Genomic DNA, 20,546 nt, shown 5'->3' on the forward strand with positions numbered 1-20,546 from the left:
GAGAGAGGGAAATTTTAAATTTTAAATTTTTGCTAACTAGATTGTGACATGGCCATGCTATGTAGACTTGGGCTAGATAGGGTTACCAAAACTTGGGCCAATTATCACTACTCATAGATTTATTACATGCTTTCTCCACTTTTAATTATATCAGGGTCCAATTCTGGAAATTCTATCTGTCGAATATATATTTTTTAATTTTTTTTGGGTACTCTTAGTAAAATTTGATTTGTTATGAAATTCTTAACCCAACATCTTACAATCCTGATTATCAAAAAAATAAAAAAATAGAGGGAAAATTAGTGATAAGTCTCTCCACTAAAAATTTTGTTCCAATAAGTTTTGTTCTATAAGGTCCATTAAAATTAAAAAATATTCTCTATAGGACAAAAAAAAAAGTTCTAAACATTTGTTTTATTAACAAAAACGGATTGTGATGGGTCTTATGCATTTGAACCAACAGAAAAAGTAATAGTGATCCAACAATAATTTGTGACTTGCAAACGAGAAGGTTAGTCTTCGCTAGTGGAAGAACGACCAATGCTGACATAGTTGTTGACAGGAGTACTCTCATGGAAGAAGAACCTGTAAGAAAAATAAGAGGTGCTCATCATCTACCACCTTGTCTTCTTTGATGTTCGAGGCAAACAAAGTGACGCATTAAGGCGTAAAGAAGAAGCCACACCACTCTTAACTTCCATGACGCATAACTTCAAAGGTAACAAGTAACCAAAAACACTATATAAACATAGAAGTCTCTCCTCACAGTCTGAAGCCAAGGAAGATAGATATATTCCCACAACTAGCTTAAAGCCTTAATAGGAAAACAAAAATGAAGGAAGCTGCAGTTATATTAGTGGTGGTCGTCATGGTTTATTCCATGGCCAAGCCAGGAGAGGCAGTGCCGAGTTGTGGGCAAGTGGAGTCATCGTTGGGTGCTTGCACGCAATACCTCATTTCAGGCAGCAATCTCACACCAGCTTGTTGCGAAGTTGTCAAGAATTTGAAGGCAATCACTCCAACAACTGCGGATAGGCAAACGGTTTGCAACTGCCTCAAACAAGCTGTCGCTAAATTCCCAAATATAAACCAAGATGCAGCCTCTTCTCTTCCTCAAAAATGCGGCGCTGACACAAGCGTTCCCATCTCCAAAAACACCGATTGTACCAAGTAAGTTTTTTTCTTCTTTTTCATTCTTCCTTATTTGGTACTTTTGGACTACTTTTTGGTTATGAACAGTGTTAATTAACTTGTGTTTTTTATTGCTTGCCATGGTGCAGGGTTAACTGATAATGAATTTCAGGACGTGCAATGAATAAAGCGCAAGGGAGTTTTGGGTTCTTGCAATAATCTTTATCGTCACTTTTCATAAAACAAAAGTTTCTTTGTGATGTCATCAGAGATATTATATGGTAATTTGGTGATATATACACCGAGTTGTACTATGATTTCAATAATATTGTTATGCAACGGTCGCAATTGTGTTGATCTCTCTCTCGGTCTCTCTCATTTATTCCTAAATACAACCTACATTTTTCTCTCATAGTTCAAAACTCCACATAGATCATATGTTCAGATACTTTGTATGATTATTTATTTTCACCAAAATATCACATGAGTTACCCAATTTTAAAGAAAAAATGTCTAAAGAGAGCGTAACCACAAGATCTAAGGATATCTTTGGATCAACCTAACCAAGAAGTGTGGAAGGCACGATCAATCTGACCAAACACAGAGTCTAGAACTGAAGCTAACTTCAAACGCTCCTGGTCCAACTTATTGAACCTTGGAGTGACATGTTGCAGGACAAACATGGTATGATCAAAGGATGTAACAATAGTAGATAAATCAGAGACTTGTGTAGTAAGAGCTGAAACTTGAGAAGAGAGCACAGAGACTTGATCAATGAGCATGGTAACTTGAACTGGTAAGGCAGTAGTAGAATTTGTGAGAGCAATAATAACTTGAGGGAGAGTACCAGAGGTTTCAGATGGTTCAGAGCCAGGTGTTTCAACCCCAAAGGACTCACCAGGAGTACCTGAGACTTACTATTGACTTCTGAGACCAGTTTGATCAGTAATGGGAGGACGGAGAGATACAGAATCATCAATCAGGGCAACCTTCTTTGAAGCAATAACTTTGGTGAGGATAGCCCCAAAAGGTAGTTTGAAAGGCCTTGCTTGGTTCTTCTTAATGCTTACCATGTGAGAGAATAGTACAGAGGGTAGGCAGATAGTCTTTCCAGTAAGAATAGCATGCAAGAAACGACATTGTCTTTCATTCAGGTTGCCATGGTGCTCTATAGGGAGTATAGTGGAACTGATGAGGATATGAAGTAGCCAATGAAAAATCCTAAGAAGACGGTGAGGAAGCAGATTACCCTCATAAGGACCATAATCCTCTCTCAAGAGTGGATTGTAGCAAGATGAGGGTTAGTATGGGCCGTAAAATGGTCAAATTAAGAATTGTCAATCTTGGGAACATCTAGGATTGAGGCCAACATGTCCACAGTAAGAAGAAAGGACTTTTCTCTAATATAGAAAAAGACCCCAGTGGAATCATCCAATTCAATCAGATTTGAGTAGAATTCCCTTACCAAATCAGCACAAACGAGACCAGTCAAATATGTAATGGGTTTCTAAGCCCTAGATTCTATGATGTGGGTCAGGTCAGGGTCCCCCACTGTCTTGTACAGAAAAGTTCTTTCAGTGTTCATAGGCTGGTCTTTAAAGAAAGTCTCAAAGATCGAAGTACCTGCAGTGTCTATAAACTTTGAAGGAGAGGTTAGAGCATAGGAGTCTTCTGACGTTTTGTGTCCAGAGTAGCATCTGAAGTAGAGGAAGACTCCTTGGACCTTCTTGTCTTTGCCATTCTTCAAGGAAAGGAGAAAGCTTTGGAGAAGAATTTGGGAACAAGAAGAGACTCGTGAAAGCAATAATCAAGAAATTGTCAAGAAAACCCTAAAGATTCAAGTAGCAGTTTAGAGCAGTTGAGAGTTCTTGAAGAATTATGAAACCGTGAGGGAGTTATATTGAAGGAGACTTTTCGGTTTCCAAAAACGGGAGAATTAGCGCCAAAAGATGTGCCTGATTAATGCAAGGCTGCACAACTATCAATCATAATCTACAAAGGACACAAATTGTCCTTGGCGTTCAATTGGAAAAGAATTAGAAAAAGATTTTCTACTAATTATCAAAAAGCAAGTATAATAACACCTTCCACATAAAAGACTCAAGTAAGAACATAAAGAGATTTCAAACACAGTAAGGATGTGATATACATTTTCTCGCCTGGTAGTATTAGCTTAATCAGAGATGGAATTTCCTAGCACACAAGCAACGATGCAAGAATGATTGAACACATATAAGATGAAATTATAATTGCAATTATTAGAATAGATTGAGCAACACTCCCAAGGTAAACATGACAATAAATATGAACTGTGATAGTGTGTGCATTTCATGATCCTGCTATAGTTCAAGCATTTAAATCACAGTTTTAGAGATTTTCAAATCAAGTCCTCCTCAAGTGATTTTTCTCATAATTCATAGCCTTTTTTTAAAAAAATCAAATGGCGGCTTTCACAGTATTTTTCACAAATTTTTGAAACCCTTTTTGTTTCATAAGGAGATTCGATTTCTAAAGTACATCCCAATTTATTTCAGAAGGAGATTACCTTTCATTGACGTAGCCCTTTCCAAATGATTGGCTGAACGGAGACTTCTATTCACAATGGCTGTTCAATAGATCTATAAAATAGATTTTAAAGCATTATAAAAGGTTAGATGTCACAAGGTGAGATATGTGCAATACAAATTGTCAGATAACATGATCTTTTCAGACATCATGCACCAAGACATGTGTGAATATTCAATACAGTTAAACACAAGCTACAATGATAACATTGATCATAGCAAACCATTTGATTGAAACAATCTAGCTGTCACTCCACACTCATGTCTTTAAGATAAAATACATAGGGTCTAAGTAATGTTCACTACCCCTAGTGTTTTCCTCAAAAATTCAAACCTTTGCCTATCTAGGGGTTTAGTAAAAATGTCTACCAATTGATTTTTCAGTAGAGATGTATTCAAGAGACACAATTTTGTCTTCAACAAGTTCACAAATGAAATGATGATGGATATCTATATACTTAGTTCTAGAATGTTGAACAAGATTTTTGGATATATTAATAGATCTCACATTGTCACAAAAGTCAATCATACTTTCCTGTGTTAGCTTGTAGTCCTGAAGCATTTGTGTCATCCACAATAGTTGTGGACAACAGCTACCAGCAACTATATATTATGTTTTAGTTGTAGAAAGAGAAACAGAGTTATGTTTCTTGTTGTGCTATGAAACTAGATTGTTTCCAACATAAAGGCATCCACCAGAAGTGATTTTCCTATCATCACTGCATCCTACCCAATCGACATCAAAATATCCTGCAAGAGAGATGTTAGTATCCCTAGAGTAAAAGATTCCAAAGTCAAGTATTCTGTTGACATATTTCAGAATTCTTGTAACAGTAGTCAAATGAGACTCTTTAGGATTTGCTTGATACCTAGCACAAACACACACTGAATGTAATATTCGAACTTCTTTTCTTTTAGAAATTAGGTAGGACCAACACGTGTTGAGTATATATATATATATATATATATATATATATATATAATCATTAGAAATTAATACCGAGTGATTTGGGGGGTGTACGAGAGGTTTTCAAACTGAAAATTTTGACTACAGAGGTAACCGTCCAGACTTTTTTAAAAGTCATCCGGACATATATAGAAGAAAATGAAACAGGTGGATTTTTATCATAGGTGTATGGACACCTATAGAGGTGTCCGGACACCTCCTTAAATTTTTCACCCGAAATGGGTTTAAAACACCAATTTTCACGATTTCTTTCAAAATACCCGACCTAAACAAACCCTAAACCTCATTTTCTCTCAAATTTCCTCCCTCCCATCAATCTAAGATCATCAACCAAGGTAAGATTACCCTCCTTCAAGTTGTTTCTAGTTGGATTCCTAACTTCTCTCTCTAGCTTACATATTCTTAAATCCCTCTCTTTGTTCTAATCTTTAAAGGTTTGAACCCAAACTCAAATCCATGGCTTCCTACATCATTTGAGGCCTAAAGGAAGCTTGAATCCCTTTCCTCTACTTGTTTCTACAACCTTGGTAAGTTTCTTAAACCTAAAAGCTAGTATTTAAAGATTGGGTGATTTGGGATTCTAGGGTTTCATGGGTTTTGTAGATTTGGGGGAAATTCTTTAAATTAGATGAAATTAGTGATCTAATAGGTTGATTTAGACTTGTTTATGGTTGTATTGCTAGATTCTATTGTGGATTGGAGTAGCAAGCTTGAGTAGGTGAAGTTCAAGAATTTGGGAAGTTTTGGGTAAGAGAAGGCAATGAGTTCTTGATCTATTGGATTAATTTATGTTAGATATGTGAAATTGAAGTTGTTTGTATATTGATTGGAGGATGGGTTTACCGAATAATAGGTTGGTTGAGGCCAGGAAAAGTCAAGGTTGAGTATTGATTTACATAGCTAATTTTGGAGTGCGAGGTAGGAAATTCCATCCTTTGTTATTCTCTTTGAATATGTTTTTCTATTGAGAACATTTATCCTTCCCCATTGTTCATTATGATGCATTCTCGCCTTAATTGTGCCTAAGGGAGAATAACCCCATTTTGTGATATCCTTATTGTATGATTTGAATTATATTGCATACCCTACTTGTTCAATTTTCCATTGAGCATGATTTACTCTTGAACATGCATCATGTAGTAGTATATATATATATATATATATATATATATATATATATATATATATATATATTTAGGTTGTATGTATACCCTATTGCATAACCATGTTGGACATGCATTGTAATTGCATGGAAGATGCCGGGTATGGACCCGTATATCTCCTAGTTGTGATTGATGTGAAATGTGGAATGTCGTTGGGCTGTTCAGGGTTCCCATGACTACGGGAATGTCGGTGGGAAGGATCAGGATTCCATATGTGCTCGAAACACCATGCGATGATGTCGTTGGGCTGTTCAGGGTCCCGATATATGTAGGGATGCCGGTGGGCCAAGTTAGGATCTCGTATGGTGTGGTTATCTACTTGTGTTTGGTGTACATAATGTTATCAATCTTATTGTTGCATTTGTGCCTTTCTTTGATACTAGGCCTTTTGTTCACATTTTTCTTTCTCCTATTCCCTCCTCACAGGTGAGTCTAGTTTCGATATCAGGGTCACGGATCAGGAGGAGGGTGCGTGACATGGATGGACTCCTGGAGAGTGATAGAAGTAGATAGTTCTAAACTTTGATATATGTTATTACTATTTTGTCGTATCTATGTTTCTTAGTTGAGACATTGGGTGATTTCCCTATTCGATGATGGGATGGACGGTAGGGAGGGTACTCCGTGTGATCGGGACTCCCGAACCGGGTTTGTGGACTTCGTGTCCTGACGATTTCTTATGTTTGCTGGATTGCTATTTGTGCTGGATGTTGATTATATATGTTGTTGTGTGGAGAAATTATGTGTGACTGTTAGGTGGCCTGAGGCCCTGCTTAGAATTGAGAATTTAAATTGTGATATGAATTGTTAGATGGCCGGAGGCCCTGCCTAGATTGTGAATATATTTGTGAACTTGCTGCGTGTTACTCCAGGTTGGCATCCTCCGTATTATCGGGAGGTGCTGTCAAACTTTTTGGGTGAGCTAATGATTGGATTAATTAGGAGATTGATTAAGAAGATACCAAAAGTAACGCATCCCGGGTCGGGGCGTTACACTGAAAGCAATGTCAGGTCTACTTGATGTTTAATAAAGTAAACTACCAATCATACTCCTGTAGTAGGTTTGATCTATAGATTTACCAGTGGAGTCCTTACTTGACTTTGTGCTTGGGCATGGGTGTGGGTGTTGGCTTACATAAGGCTACATCAAACTTCTTTATCAGGATTCGAGCATATTTTGATTGAGAAATGAAAATCCCATCTCTTTTTGTTGCACCTAAAACCCTGGAAAGAATGTTAGTTCACCCATCATACTCATCTTAAATTCTGAAATTAGTTCACCGAAGTCATTTGTGAGGGTTACAGAGGTAGACCCAAAAATAATATCATTTACATAGATCTAGCAAACCAGAATATGTTTTAGATCTCTTTTTATAAAGAGTCTTTTGTCTACTGTTCTTCTGTATGAACTAGCACTCAAAAGAAAAGTGGTCAATCTATCATACCATGCCCGAGGTGTCTGTTTAAGTCCATACAAAGCTTTGTTGAGCTTGTACACATGGGACTTATATTTGGGTTCCTCAAACCCTTGAGGTTGCTTGACATACACTTCCTCAGTTAGAAATCCATTTAGGAATGCACTTTTTACATCCATTTGAAACAACTTGAACCTTAGTAAACAAGCAATCGACAAAAGGATATGTATGGATTCAAGTTTTGCCAGTGGAGCAAATGTTTCATCAAAATCAATTCCTTCAACTTGGGTGTAATCTTGAACAACCAATATGACCTTATTTCTAATAATTATTCCATTTTCATCAAATTTATTCTTAAAAATCCGTTTGGTGCCTATGATGTTGATATTATCTAGTTTAGGAACAAGATTTCAAACATCATTTCTAATGAACTAATTTAACTCATCATGCACTGTATTGACCCAACGATCATCACCTAATGCTTCTTTCATATTTATGGGTTCTATATAAGACATATAACTTATGTGACTAACTTCTTCTCTCATCTGCTTACAAGTTTTCATTAGAGCATATATTTCTCCCATAAATAAGTCCTTTGGATGATTCTTTTTCACTCTTTGAGATGGTATGAGTTCTTTTTCCATAGGCTTACTAGAGGTTAATTCAGGTTCTTTAGCATGGTCAGAAGTAGCTTGTTCTTTGGCTACATTTATGTCTCTGCCTCTGACAAAACCTACTTTTTCTTTATTCATATCAGCTTCGTCTAGCAATATAATTGTATCACTATACTCTCATGTTAATTCAACAAAATTTTGTTGTGTCATCATTTACAATAACATTTGCATATTTCGTTATATTTATAGTCCAATGATTATATGCTCGACTATGCAACGAATATCCAAGAAAAGTACATTCCTCACTCCGACTGTTAAACTTGCCTAGACTTTCTCTGTCTCTCAAGATGTAGCATTTACTCCCAAAAACTCTAAAGTCCTTTACCATAGGTTTCGTACCTTCCCACAATTCATAACAAGTATAAGAAGTACCTGGTCTGATGTAAACTAGATATGAGACAAAGCACGCAGTGTTAAAAGCTTCATCCCATAATTTTTGAGGAATAGATTTTACGTGAAGCATAGTTCTTGCCATTTCCCGAAGGGTACAATTCTTCCTTTCAATTACTCGTGCTTTATTCCATATTCTCTACGGAACATATCAAATTTTACATTTTCAAACTGAGTACCATGATCAAACATGATTTTGCATAGGTGAAAATCAACGTACTTCTTTTCATTCTCTAGTCTTAGATATAGATCATAGAAAGCATCAAAAGTGTCAGATTTTTCTCACAGAAACCTTACCCAAGTGTATTTAGAGAAATCATCATTAATCACAAGAATGTATTTCTTACCTCCTAGGCTTTCTACTCTATTTGGTCCCATAAGATCCATATAAAGAAGTTCAAACGGTCTAGTAGTAGCAACCGTGTTCACCTTTTTTTGAGTTGAGGTAGTTTGCTTACCCATCTGACACGGATTACATATACCATGCTTTTAACCGATGTGAGGAATTCCACGTACAACTTCTATCTTTGATATTTTCTGTAAATCTCTAAAGTTCAGATGACCCAGTCTTTCATGCCATAACCTGTCAGAGGATGGAACTACCATAGAATTGTATGGAGTTATAGGCTCAACAGGAATAGTGTAGCGATTGTCATGTGACCTTCTTCCTTGCATAACACAGAGCTTGTTATTATCAAAGACCCTGCAGTAGCGTTTAGTAAGCAAAGTTGTATATTTTGAATCACATAAATGGCTGATACTGATTAGATTTGCCTTTAAACCTTTAACATACAACACATTTTTTTAACTTGTAATCACCAGGTGTCAGTTTAGTACTTTCCCTTTAATCTCTACTTTACTTCCATCACCAAAAGTTACTCTATCACCATCATAATTATTGAAAGAAGTAAACAAATACTTGTTACCAAACATATGATGGGAACACCCATTGTCTAAGTATCATACATCTTTTTTAAGAGCATTCAGGGCAGTATGAACAAACAAACATTATTTAACTTGTTTGTTTTCAGAAGAATACCTTTTTTTAGGCATAATTTTAGGAATAGTAGTAGGTTTTTTAGTAAGGGATTGAAATCTATTCCTTAAAAACTTTCTTTAACTCTTCTAAACCTGTGGTAATCTGGTAAGATACGCTATAGGTATACCATACAATTTGTGACAGTTATGTCTATGATGCTCTTTAATACCATAGTAATGACAAATAGGTGTAAACCTATGAAATCTATCATTTTGGCAGTGCATTTTTTGAAAGAAAGGTTGTGCAATCCTACCAAAACTTTGAGTGGATTCACGCATCAGAGGTATATAAGATCTTTTATCTTCTTTGTTTACCTTAGGAGAAGCTGAAAAAGGCTTTTCTTCGTGCGCATAGGTTCTTGTATTGGCTAATATGAAGTTGACAAATTGAGAAGGTAACTTTGAATAAGTTTTCTTCTTTTGACCTTGTTTGGAGCTTTCCCCCTCCACAAAACCAAGACCAGTGATCTCTTTGGACATTCTCTGCATGCCTAGTATGCTTTGGAGTTTATTAGAGGCAGATTCAAATTTGTCAACATTAGAACACACATTGTTTAGCATCTTTTCATGTTTTGCCTTATCATTAGTGAAATATGATGTATCATATCTACAGTTGTATGAGGTAAACAACATGCTTCTAGCTTTGAGATTTCATCGTTGAGTTTTGATTGGACCTCTATTTTGAGGTTCCAATGTCCTTTAATTAGGATGTTCTAGCACTTAGCTAATGTATTTTATTGTATTCTAACTTAATTTTACACTTACAAATGTTTCCCCTTGGTTTTGTAGGAATCGGACCTTGTTCGGGTAAGTTGGAGCACTTTTTGGGAACTTTTTGCTGTGAGGTGTCGGGACACCTCCCAAGGTGTCCGGACACTTACTGTTCGGACACCCACATTAGGTATCCGGACTCTTCCTTTGAAAAATGAAACAGAGCCTATGATGAAGACCTGATGAAGCCCAGGTGTCTGGACACCTTGTCGCGAACCAGCAGTTGCAACATAGATTTTTGAAGGGTTTTTCTGGTATTTCTTAATTGTAACCAATGGGAATTGATATTGTAACGGTAATTAGGTATTTTCCATGATAAAAGGAGGAGAAAACCCTAAGATTTGGGGTTCTACCTCATTCATTTTTTACACAACATTAGAGCCTCCATAGTTTTTCTCTCCCTTTCTCTCTCTAGGGTTTTGCTTGGTTCTTGTGATTTTGTTTGTAAACATTGATTTTCATCTGTAAAATTGATGCTTATATCCATTATGATGAGTGGCTAAGTTTCCTTTCTAGTTTCTTGTCCCGAACGGTGGGTGCAAGGTTTTGATTACTCAAGGTATGCTCAAAGAATCGTAGGTTCGATTTCTCTCTTTTAATTTCATGATAGTTGTGTGATTGGATATATGAGAATGGCATATTTGATTGTATTCTTGGATTGTCTAGTCTAGGGATTGCATCTAATATGTTCGATTGAGAATTGTTAAACTTATTACATGATTTCCTTAATTAATTGAGTTTTCTATTGCATAGCTATTAATTATGTGTATTGATGATGGGGTTTTGGGTTGATTTATGAATGTGCATGGGAGAGTTATGATTAATTGATCTTTGAGTGTGAAACTAGGGTGTTAGCCAAGCCGAGCCCCAAGGGAGAACATTAATCCATAATATTATGTGCTTATCCCTTTGCTTTCATCGTAGATTAAGAGACCCAATGGCCTACATGTATGAATTGTAGTCTTATATCCCAATTCTCTTTACATATGCATGATTGATAGTATCACACAATGCATTGTGTATGATTGTGTGTGTTTACAATGATACCTTAAGTATGAGAACCGAGTAGCCACCGGGATGGATTAGGGACTAGGTTTTTAATTAATTGTTTTAAATCCGATTCGTGCTTGCTTTGATTACAAAATCGCTCATGCTACCGAGTCATTCGGCCCATTTCATTTACTTACTTTTATCAGATATTCATTGTGTTTATTAGTGTTAGCTAGTCAATTACATATCATTTACCTTCAAATTTGCATTGCTTCCTCGTTGATCAATACCGGACTCATCGGTTTATTATTTGCTGATACCCTACACTTAGGGTAAGTACACACACACACTTTGGTGTCGGTCAAGTTCTTTGATAGTGATATTTGCTTGATTCAACTCTTTCGACTTCGTTGACTTTAATGAGTTCCAATTTTTCCTTCTTGATTTTGAAACATTTATCAAATAGATTGTTGTAGGCAATTTGAAGTTCATTAGCATCATTCTCAAATTCACTGTCAGTAGAACTCTCTTCAATACAGAAGTCATTTAGAGTAACAGGATAAGCTACTTGTTCTTCATTTTTTTCATCTTCTGAGGCTGATTCCTCATCAATATCATCAGTCCAAGTCATTTCAAAGCCTTTGGTTTCTTCTTTTTATTGGCACAATCTTGTGCATAGTATCCAAATCCTTTACATTCAAAGCATTGAATTGAGGACAAGTCCTTACCTATTTTGTCATCTCTTTTTGTTTCTAAAGATGGCTGAGATGATTGTCCAAACTTCTTCAGATCTTTGGTCTTCCTATTCTTCATAAAACTTTTAAAATTTTTTGTTAGCAACAACAATTCATCACGAATAAGGTTAGGATCCTCTGTAGAACTAAGAGCTATCCCTTTACTTTTCTTTTGACTTACAAAGTTTACCTCATAGGTTTGTAGTGAACCTACCAACTCTTCGGCTTTCATCTTGTCAATATTCTTGCTTTCTTCTATTTTAGCGACCTTCATTAGAAATCTTTTTGGCAGTGATCTCATAATTTTTCTAACAATCTTGTAAGGAGGAATAGGTTTCTCCGAATGTAAAAGATGTATTAACTATGTCAATCAGCTTTACATATAATTCATCAAACTTTTCATCTTTTTCCATTCTGATAGTTTCGAACTGTGTGGTGAGACGTTACAATTTAGATACCTTTACAGAGTTCCTTCATGGGTAATTTTCAATAGATCCCATGCTTATTTAGCAATCTTACAATGAGAAATCCTTCTGAAATCATCTATGGAAAGTGCAGCAAATAGAGATTCATGGTTTGCTAGTATCAAGAGGTTTTGGAATCTTTTTACCATCTATGCCTTCAATCATTGGAGCTTTGTACCCTTGTACAACTGATACCTACACACGTTCATCTATAGACTTTGGATATGCTCTCATACGAACTTTCTAGTATGAATAATTCAATCCATTAAAGTGCGAAACTTGATTGTTTTTCTGTTGCATAATGAGTACCTACTCTGATACTAATTGAAAGTTCGTTCTTGTTCAAGAACAATTAGTCAAACTAATGGACTTGTGGAATATTTAAACAATAATCAAAACACACTTGAATAACGTGGAAAACCCAGTAGGGAAAAAATCTCGAGTCTATCAAACGACCAACCTTGAAAACAATCCACTATGTGAATAAAGATTACACATGATCTAACCTAAGATACCTTGGTACATAAAGTATTTAGCGAATATTTTCTAAACCCCAGCAATTACTTCAGCTGGACAAACTTTGGTCACAGCCAAAGTAACAATGTTGAGAAGATACTGTTTGGTACACCCCCAATGAGTAACACACTCCACAAAGAGCTATCTTACGCCAGTCTTCTTCTCGAATAAATACAATAACACAAGAAACGAAAAACTCTGAAGCTTGATAGGAATCAACCTTAAATTTTGAGCTTGTACTTCAATAGATTTGACAGTCTTGAACGACAAGTATATATTACTTCCTAGGAACCCTATTTGCCTAAGACTTCAAATCCCTCATGATTGTAGTTTTCTATGTTGGAATCAATCACCAACCGGATTAATAGGAGTTTCCACAAAAGAGATGGTAGCTAACCCGTTAACAAAAGCAATACCTAGAGATTTTTTTCATTTCATGTTAGAACAATGGGTCTACGTAGACTCTAGTTATGTAAAAGGTATTTGTTGGATTCCTATTTTTTTATGAAATAAAATGAAGTATTATTCATAATATGTTTATGTTTACTACACCACAAATTTAGGCACAATTTAATGTCACAAGGCTACAATCTCCTCACTCACACAGGGGATCATTCTATCACCTGCGTGGTTGATAGAAAGAGACAAGAAACCTAGTTGTCACTTAAGTAGTGACATGAGGGGTTTCTTTTTGCATAAGTTGCTTAATTTATACGTCGCCTCAGTAAGTCTGAGATGAGACTATTTCTATAGTGGAATGTGTGATTAATCACCACATATAAGCCTTACGAAAGCCGGACCAAATGCACGAGTTGACATTTTAAGTTGGATGATTGTGTAGCATCTATGAAAAATCCGTATGATGTTTGAGCAAGTTACGTCCTAGTAAGTGGCAGCTTCATCATAGCATGTAATATGTTTTTATATGTGCTAAGTCGACCACTTATAGAGTGCCATGAAAAACACCTTATCTGTCACTGTGTGAGCCTTAAAAATTATTTATGCTCTTACGGCTGAAGACTATATCATGTAGTTGGAGTTTGAAGTGTTTTCTTAGTTGTGTCATACACGGCCATGAATATCATTACGGTTGAATGAGGTACAACTAGAAAATATTAAAACAAAGATGAATTGATATGAGTCATTAAGGAAGATTGTTTGATAACATGCCTTAATAGTACAAATCCATAGCCCGGGCGATCACAAATTGTTTTTGCAACAAAGTGATCATGGATGAGTACTTGTACCTGTGTGGAAATCAAGCACTGCTCAGAGATTATTCTCAAAAGGGGTTGAGAGTGTTTGGTTTGGTGTGGTCAAATTGTCTAGGGCAAAGATGGACTATATCTATATGAAATGTTACGCTAGTTAGGTGGTAACTTAGTGTAACTGTTCAACCTAGTGTTGAATCTTCTTTTTCTGGTCGCACGCCCTACTGCCTGTTCAACGTTTGAGAGAGAGTCCTATGTGGACGAGTGGGAGATGTGGATATACGTCCACTTAATTAATAATATATGAGATAAATCAAATTGAGTATTTGGTTTATTCTTATATATTATCTTAAGGTGATAAAGTAGTCACATAATCAGTTTAGGAGACTTCAATCCAAATCAAATTGATTACTTGATATATTCTTGGATATTATCTTAAAGTGATAAAGTAGTCACCTAATCAGTTTAGGAGACATCATCCTTATCACTTAAATGCCTATAAATACAAAGGTTAGTCCTTTGTATTTGACACACCAAATAATATACGTAATCGCTCTCTCTCTCAAACTCCGATCTTCCGCCTATGTGATCAAGGCTAGTTAGGGTGTGAATAGTGGGAGGACTCTGGTAGCGATCCCCGAGTCCAGACGTGTTAGTCACCGACGTGCCAACGATAAGCAACGTGGAACCAAGCAGCTCGATCCGTGAATCTACGCTCCAACAAGTATTCCGCTGCGTATTAATACATGTGTGTATGTATCTTATTTCCAACAGTGTCCATTGTGTTGGAAATTAATTAAATAAAGCTAAAATAATTAATAATATTACAAATGACACGTCAAACACTTTTTGACAGCACATCTCATCTCACCTCATCACAGCTTTGCACCTCCCCTCACGTCAACTCAGTAGATGAAAATACACCGCACTCCTAGAAAGACCCAAGCAGCTGGTAGCTGCTTCTAGTCTGACCAGCGATAGGTGAGGTCTGACCTTACTGAGTTGGATTACCAAACGGAGATTATTAAGCATTTGTGTGGTGATGGCCGCTGAATCGCAGTCACTGCACGACAATTGGTGCACCAAAAAGGCAAAAAGACAGAATGCTTGCAGATCCCTTGACCATAGGATTGCCGGTAAAACAGTACAAGAGTCATGCGAATAATATTGGTTTTCTTAGTTCATTTCTGGTTTGACTAGCCACAATATATGAATTTTACAAATTACATGAATTTTTGTTGTGCACAAAAAGCTTATGTTAAAAATAAAGTAGGATTCTGGATGTCTTATGGGAAGTCATTTATTAGGATATATTTGAGGAAATACATATATTGTAACACATGGAGGAAGTGTTGATGGGATTTAAAATCCTACACTGATATGACACTTGTATGATAAGTTAAACTGTGAAGTTAATATGGTCTTGAGGTAAGCTTCTGATAAGCTTCAGAGGTTACTAGATCTGAATCTGCAGTTTGTGTTTGTTTGAACTTTATCTCTGTATTGATTTGAAACACGTTTTATTCAGATAAAATTGATCCGGATATTATCTAATACATGAGATGTGATAGTAACAAAGTATTGAAGTTGATATGGACTTGTGGATTAGTTGAAGTTGATATGGACTCCTTGTTTGTTAGTTGTTGGATAAGAACTAATGTCTATTAATTGAATATATATGTGTTGGTTTTTATCTTAATCATGTGCGGTAATTATCTTCAAGATAATCATCTGATCAACATCTGAGATTATCAGAAGTGGTTCGTGGTGTCTATCTAAAGCACATCAACATGGAGTGAAAGATATCGAAGCTTTAAGAGAAAAACCTAGAGAGAAATATTTTGTGCTTCGAGTCTGTTTTGGTTGTTTTGTTTTGGTTCGTGGTGTCTATCTAAAGCACATCAACATGGAGTGAAAGATATCCATCTATGTATTCAATATGAGAGAGTGTGAGTTTCGTGTTTGAGTGCTGCTCTATTAATTTCTCTGGCTGATCCATAAGAGGAAGAAGAAGAGCAAGACTGCACTATTTCAAAGTAACCTATGCAGGCTACCTCAGAAGTTACTTGGATCGTGCTTGAGTACAAAGTATTTTGGAGGCGCCAAGAGCAATTGCCAATCATCATTGGTGTGTTGATATCGGGTTAAAACATATGCTAAGTCAAGTTGTATGATCGAGTCGTAGGTAATGATAGATTGTAAGCTTTTCTTCACATAGTGGATTTCTTTGACAGGATGGTCACTCATAGACCCGAGGTTTTCTCCCAGTTAGGGTTTCCTCGCTAAATTTATGGTGTTCTTATTTGTTTCTTTTCCGCATTGATTTCTTATTAAGTTGACTAACAATCTTGGAAAAGGAATATAGTATTCTCAATTGATATCGGAGCAGGTGTCAACGATGGAATCGAGATCAACAAATCAGGTACCATAGTTTGATGGATCAAACTACTCATATTGGAAAGCCCGTATGAGGGCATATTTGAAGTCTATTGATGAACGAGTTTGGATGTCAGTTGTGACAGGGTGCAATGTACCTGAGTCCATTGATGACGAGGGTAACAAAATTCTTAAACCTTATGAGAATTGGACTAAGCCTGACCTTGAAAATGCAGGTTGGAATAGTAAGGCCATAAATGCTTTATTTTCTGGTTTGAATATTTCTAAGTTTCGCAGGATCTCACACTGTGAGAAGGTAAAAGAAGCTTGGGATCTATTGGAGGTGGCACACGAAGGAACCAATACAGTTAAAAGATCAAAGCTTCAGCAACTTACTGCTATGTTCAAAAATTTAAGGATGGAGGAGAATGAGGTATTCGATGACTTCTATGCAAGATTGAGCAATATTGTCAATACATCATTTAGTCTAGAAGAACATATTGAATCAAGCAAAGTGGTAAGAAAGATTCTCAGATCTCTACCTGAAAGATTCACAATGAAGGTGGCAGTAATTGAAGAAAGCAAAGCAAAGACATTGATAAAATAAAGGTAGAAGAACTAGTTGGATCACTACAAACTTTTGAGGCAAGTTTTCTAAAACCTAAAAAATCAAAAGGTGTTGCTTATCTCTCTACTAATGATTCTAAGGATACTGCTAATGAATTATTGTTGTTGACAAAAAGTTTTAAGAAATTCATGAAGAACAGGAACTCCAGGGATTTCAAGAAGGAGGAATCATCATCATCCAAAGCTGAAAAGAAAAGTAAAGATCCAAAGCCCTCTCAATGCTTTTAGTGTAAAGGATTTGGACATTTTGCTCAAGAGTGTGCAAATCGAAAAAAGAAGCCAAAGGCTTAACAGACCACTTGGAGCGATGATACAGAAGAAGAATCTAACATTGAATCAGAGGATGAAAAGGATACTCCAGTAACCTTACGCGACCAAAGATTTGAAACAAGCTCAGAAGAAGATGATTCAGTTGTTGATATATGTGAGCTTCGGAATGCCTATGAAGACATGGTTGAGGAAGGTATCAAGGCTAAAAAGGAAAGACACACAGCTATTAAAGAGAAGAAACTTCTAGTGCAAGAACTAGCTGAAGCCAGAAAGGAAATCAAAGAATTGAAGGAAGAATAGTTGAGTTCGAAGCATTGAAGAAACCTGATGTAACCTCTGATAAAGCAAAAAGAAAAAGCATGCTGAAAAAGGTTTGTTCTAATGTTAATAAATTTGAATCTAGTTCTAATCATTGCAGAACATACTTGATATGCAAATGACAAGTAAGGAGACATTTGGACTTGGATACAAAATAGGTGAAAGTTCACAAATGGGTGCACAAAACAAGACCCCAAAATTTATGAAGTTTGTTTCTTCCACGTCTAAGACCTTGGAGCAGGAAAATCAAAAGTGCAATAGACCAAACGTGGTGAATGCTAAAAATGGGAGAGCACCTCCTCAGTTAAGGTATAAAAATTCTTTTTTTTTTGGCCGCACAACTCAACCATTCCATCCTCAATCCTTCTACATGAGGCAAATTTCACAAAGGTATGACCAAGGTAGGTTCATTCCCATTTGTCATTATTATGGAATCAAGGGACATATTCGTCCACACTGTCATAAATTGTATGAAATACCTATGTTATACATATCTAGAAGGACTAATGTTGTCCAAATGCAGAAGGAAAGTTTTGTTAGTAGGTTTCAACCACTAGCTGAAGATGTAACTCAAGACAGGTTACCTAAAAGGTTACCCAGAAAGCTACATGAGGCAAAACAACCTACACAAGCACCTTAAGCTAATAAACAATGGGTCAAGAGTTCAGAATCAAGGTGCGTGTTTGTCCAGACAGCGTTAGCTGCATTCAAAACTAATTCCTGGTACCTGGACAATGGCTGTTCATGACACATAAGTGGTAACAAATCATTTTTCACATCCTTTGAGTCTTTTGATGGTGGAAATGTAACTTTTGGTGATGGTAATCAAGCTGAAGTAAAAGGTAAGGGCATGATAAGGGTTTCTGATGAATGCATCTTAAAAATGTTTTGTATGTTGAAGGTCTCAAAGCAAACTTAAGCAGTATTAGTCATTTGTGTGATTCAAAATACTCTGTCTTGTTCACTAAACCATTTTATAGGATCTACAATGACAAACATACGTGCATTTTAAAGGCTAAGATATCTTCAGACAACTACTATACTATCCCCACTTAAGCTAATGTTTCATGCAATTGTTCTATTGTTTCCACCACAGACAGGCTGTGGCATGAAAGACTTGGGCACCTCAACTATCAAGACTTGAAGAAATTGTCAAATAAGGAGGTAGTACGAGGAATGCCAAGAATTGGCTCAACAAAAGGTTGGTTTGGTCCATGCCAACAAGGTAAGCAAACCAAGGTACCACACAAGAAGGTAAGTATTGTAAACTCTTCAAGACCTTTTGAAATACTTCACATGGATCTTATAGGACCTACCCAAGTTGAAAGTCTCGGAGGTAAGAAGTATATTCTTGTTGTGGTAGATGACTTTTCAAGATACTCATGGGTAAGGTTTTTGCATGACAAAACTGAAACATTTGAAACCTTCTATGATCTGTATCTACCATTGGAAAATGGAAAGAAAGATGATGGTTTTAATTTGACTAAAATTAGAACAGATCATGGAATTGAGTTTGAAAATGCTAAATTTGATGCTTTTTGCAGAAGTTTTGGAATCAAACACGAGTTCTCTACCCCAAAGACTCCTCAGCAAAATGGTGTTGTAGAGAGTAAGAATCGGGTGCTTCAAGAAATGGCAAGAACTATGATACACGCAAAGAATGTTACACAAAGGTTTTGGGCTGAAGCAGTAAACACTTCATGCTATATCTCAAATCGAGTTCATATGAGATCTGGAACAAAAATCACGTGTTATGAACTCTGGGAAGAAAAGAAGCCAACGGCAAACACTTCAAGGTATTTGGAAGTAAGTGTTTTATCCTTCAAGATAGGGAAAGCATTAGTAAGTTTGACACTAGAAGTGATGAAGGTATTTTCATGGGAAATTCCTTAAATAATCGAGCTTATCGTGTTTTCAATACCAAAACCAAAATGATGATGGAATCTGCAAATGTTATTATACATGATGATGTGTTTGAAAGTGATGTTAGACAGGAAAATGTATTTCAACCGTCAAATGATGAGCTAAGTACAAGTGTTGAAAAGGAATCTGAAGGTACTGATGTAACTTCACAGCATGCTACCTCTCCACAAGCAGAACCTGCTGTAACCACTGAAGTAACCTTGGAAAAGCCTACATCAACACAAGCAGTGAAGCAGTCCACCTCAGACATTCTTGAGCCTTCTAAACGAGTAAAGAAGAACCATCCATAAAATCTCATTCCTGGAGGAATAACTGCTCCCATGAAGACAAGAAGGCAACTTCAAAATGAGGTAAGTTACTTGTGCTACGTGCCTCAATATGAGCCCAAAAATGTTAAGGATGCCTTAAATGATGAGTCACGGGTGGATGCAATGCATGAAGAGTTAAATCAATTTGCACGCAATGATGTTTGGACTCTAGTTCCTAAACCTGAAAATGCCAATATCATTAGGACAAAATGGATTTTCAAGAATAAAACTGATGAACATGGTTTGATTACTAGGAATAAAGCCAGATTAGTTGCACAGCGGTATACACAAGTTGAAGGCGTTGACTTTGATGAAACATTTACACCTGTTGCTCGTTTAGAATCCATTCGCGTTCTTTTGTCTATAGCAAGCTTACTTTGTTTTAAGTTGTTTTAGATGGACATGAAAAGTGCATTCTTGAATGGATTATTAAATGAAGAGGTATATGTTAAGCAACCTCAAGGTTTTGAGGATCCAATTCATCCATCACATGTGTATAAGCTTAATCATGCCTTGTATGGTTTGAGACAAGCCCCTAGGGCTTGGTATGAAAGACCCACAAACTTTCTCTTGAGTATAGGATTTTCAAGAGGAACAGCTGACAAGACACTCTTTGTAAAGAAAGATCACAAATATATTTTGGTTGCTCAAATATACGTCAATGATATTGTGTTTGGATTCACTTCTGTTTCTATG

At 36.3% G+C, this 20,546-nt stretch overlaps 1 protein-coding gene across 1 annotated transcript; it reads left to right on the forward strand.

Moving 5' to 3' along the window:
* The first annotated feature begins 832 nt into the window (after positions 1-832).
* Positions 833-1,315, forward strand: LOC120005970 (non-specific lipid-transfer protein A-like). The gene is made up of 2 exons (XM_038855848.1): positions 833-1,163; positions 1,281-1,315. The coding sequence occupies exons 1-2, from the start codon at positions 833-835 to the stop codon at positions 1,313-1,315; spliced, it is 366 nt and encodes a 121-aa protein (XP_038711776.1).
* The last annotated feature ends 19,231 nt before the right edge of the window (positions 1,316-20,546 follow it).

This window comes from Tripterygium wilfordii, chromosome 9, assembly GCF_013401445.1.
Source record: "Tripterygium wilfordii isolate XIE 37 chromosome 9, ASM1340144v1, whole genome shotgun sequence".
NCBI lineage: Eukaryota > Viridiplantae > Streptophyta > Magnoliopsida > Celastrales > Celastraceae > Tripterygium > Tripterygium wilfordii.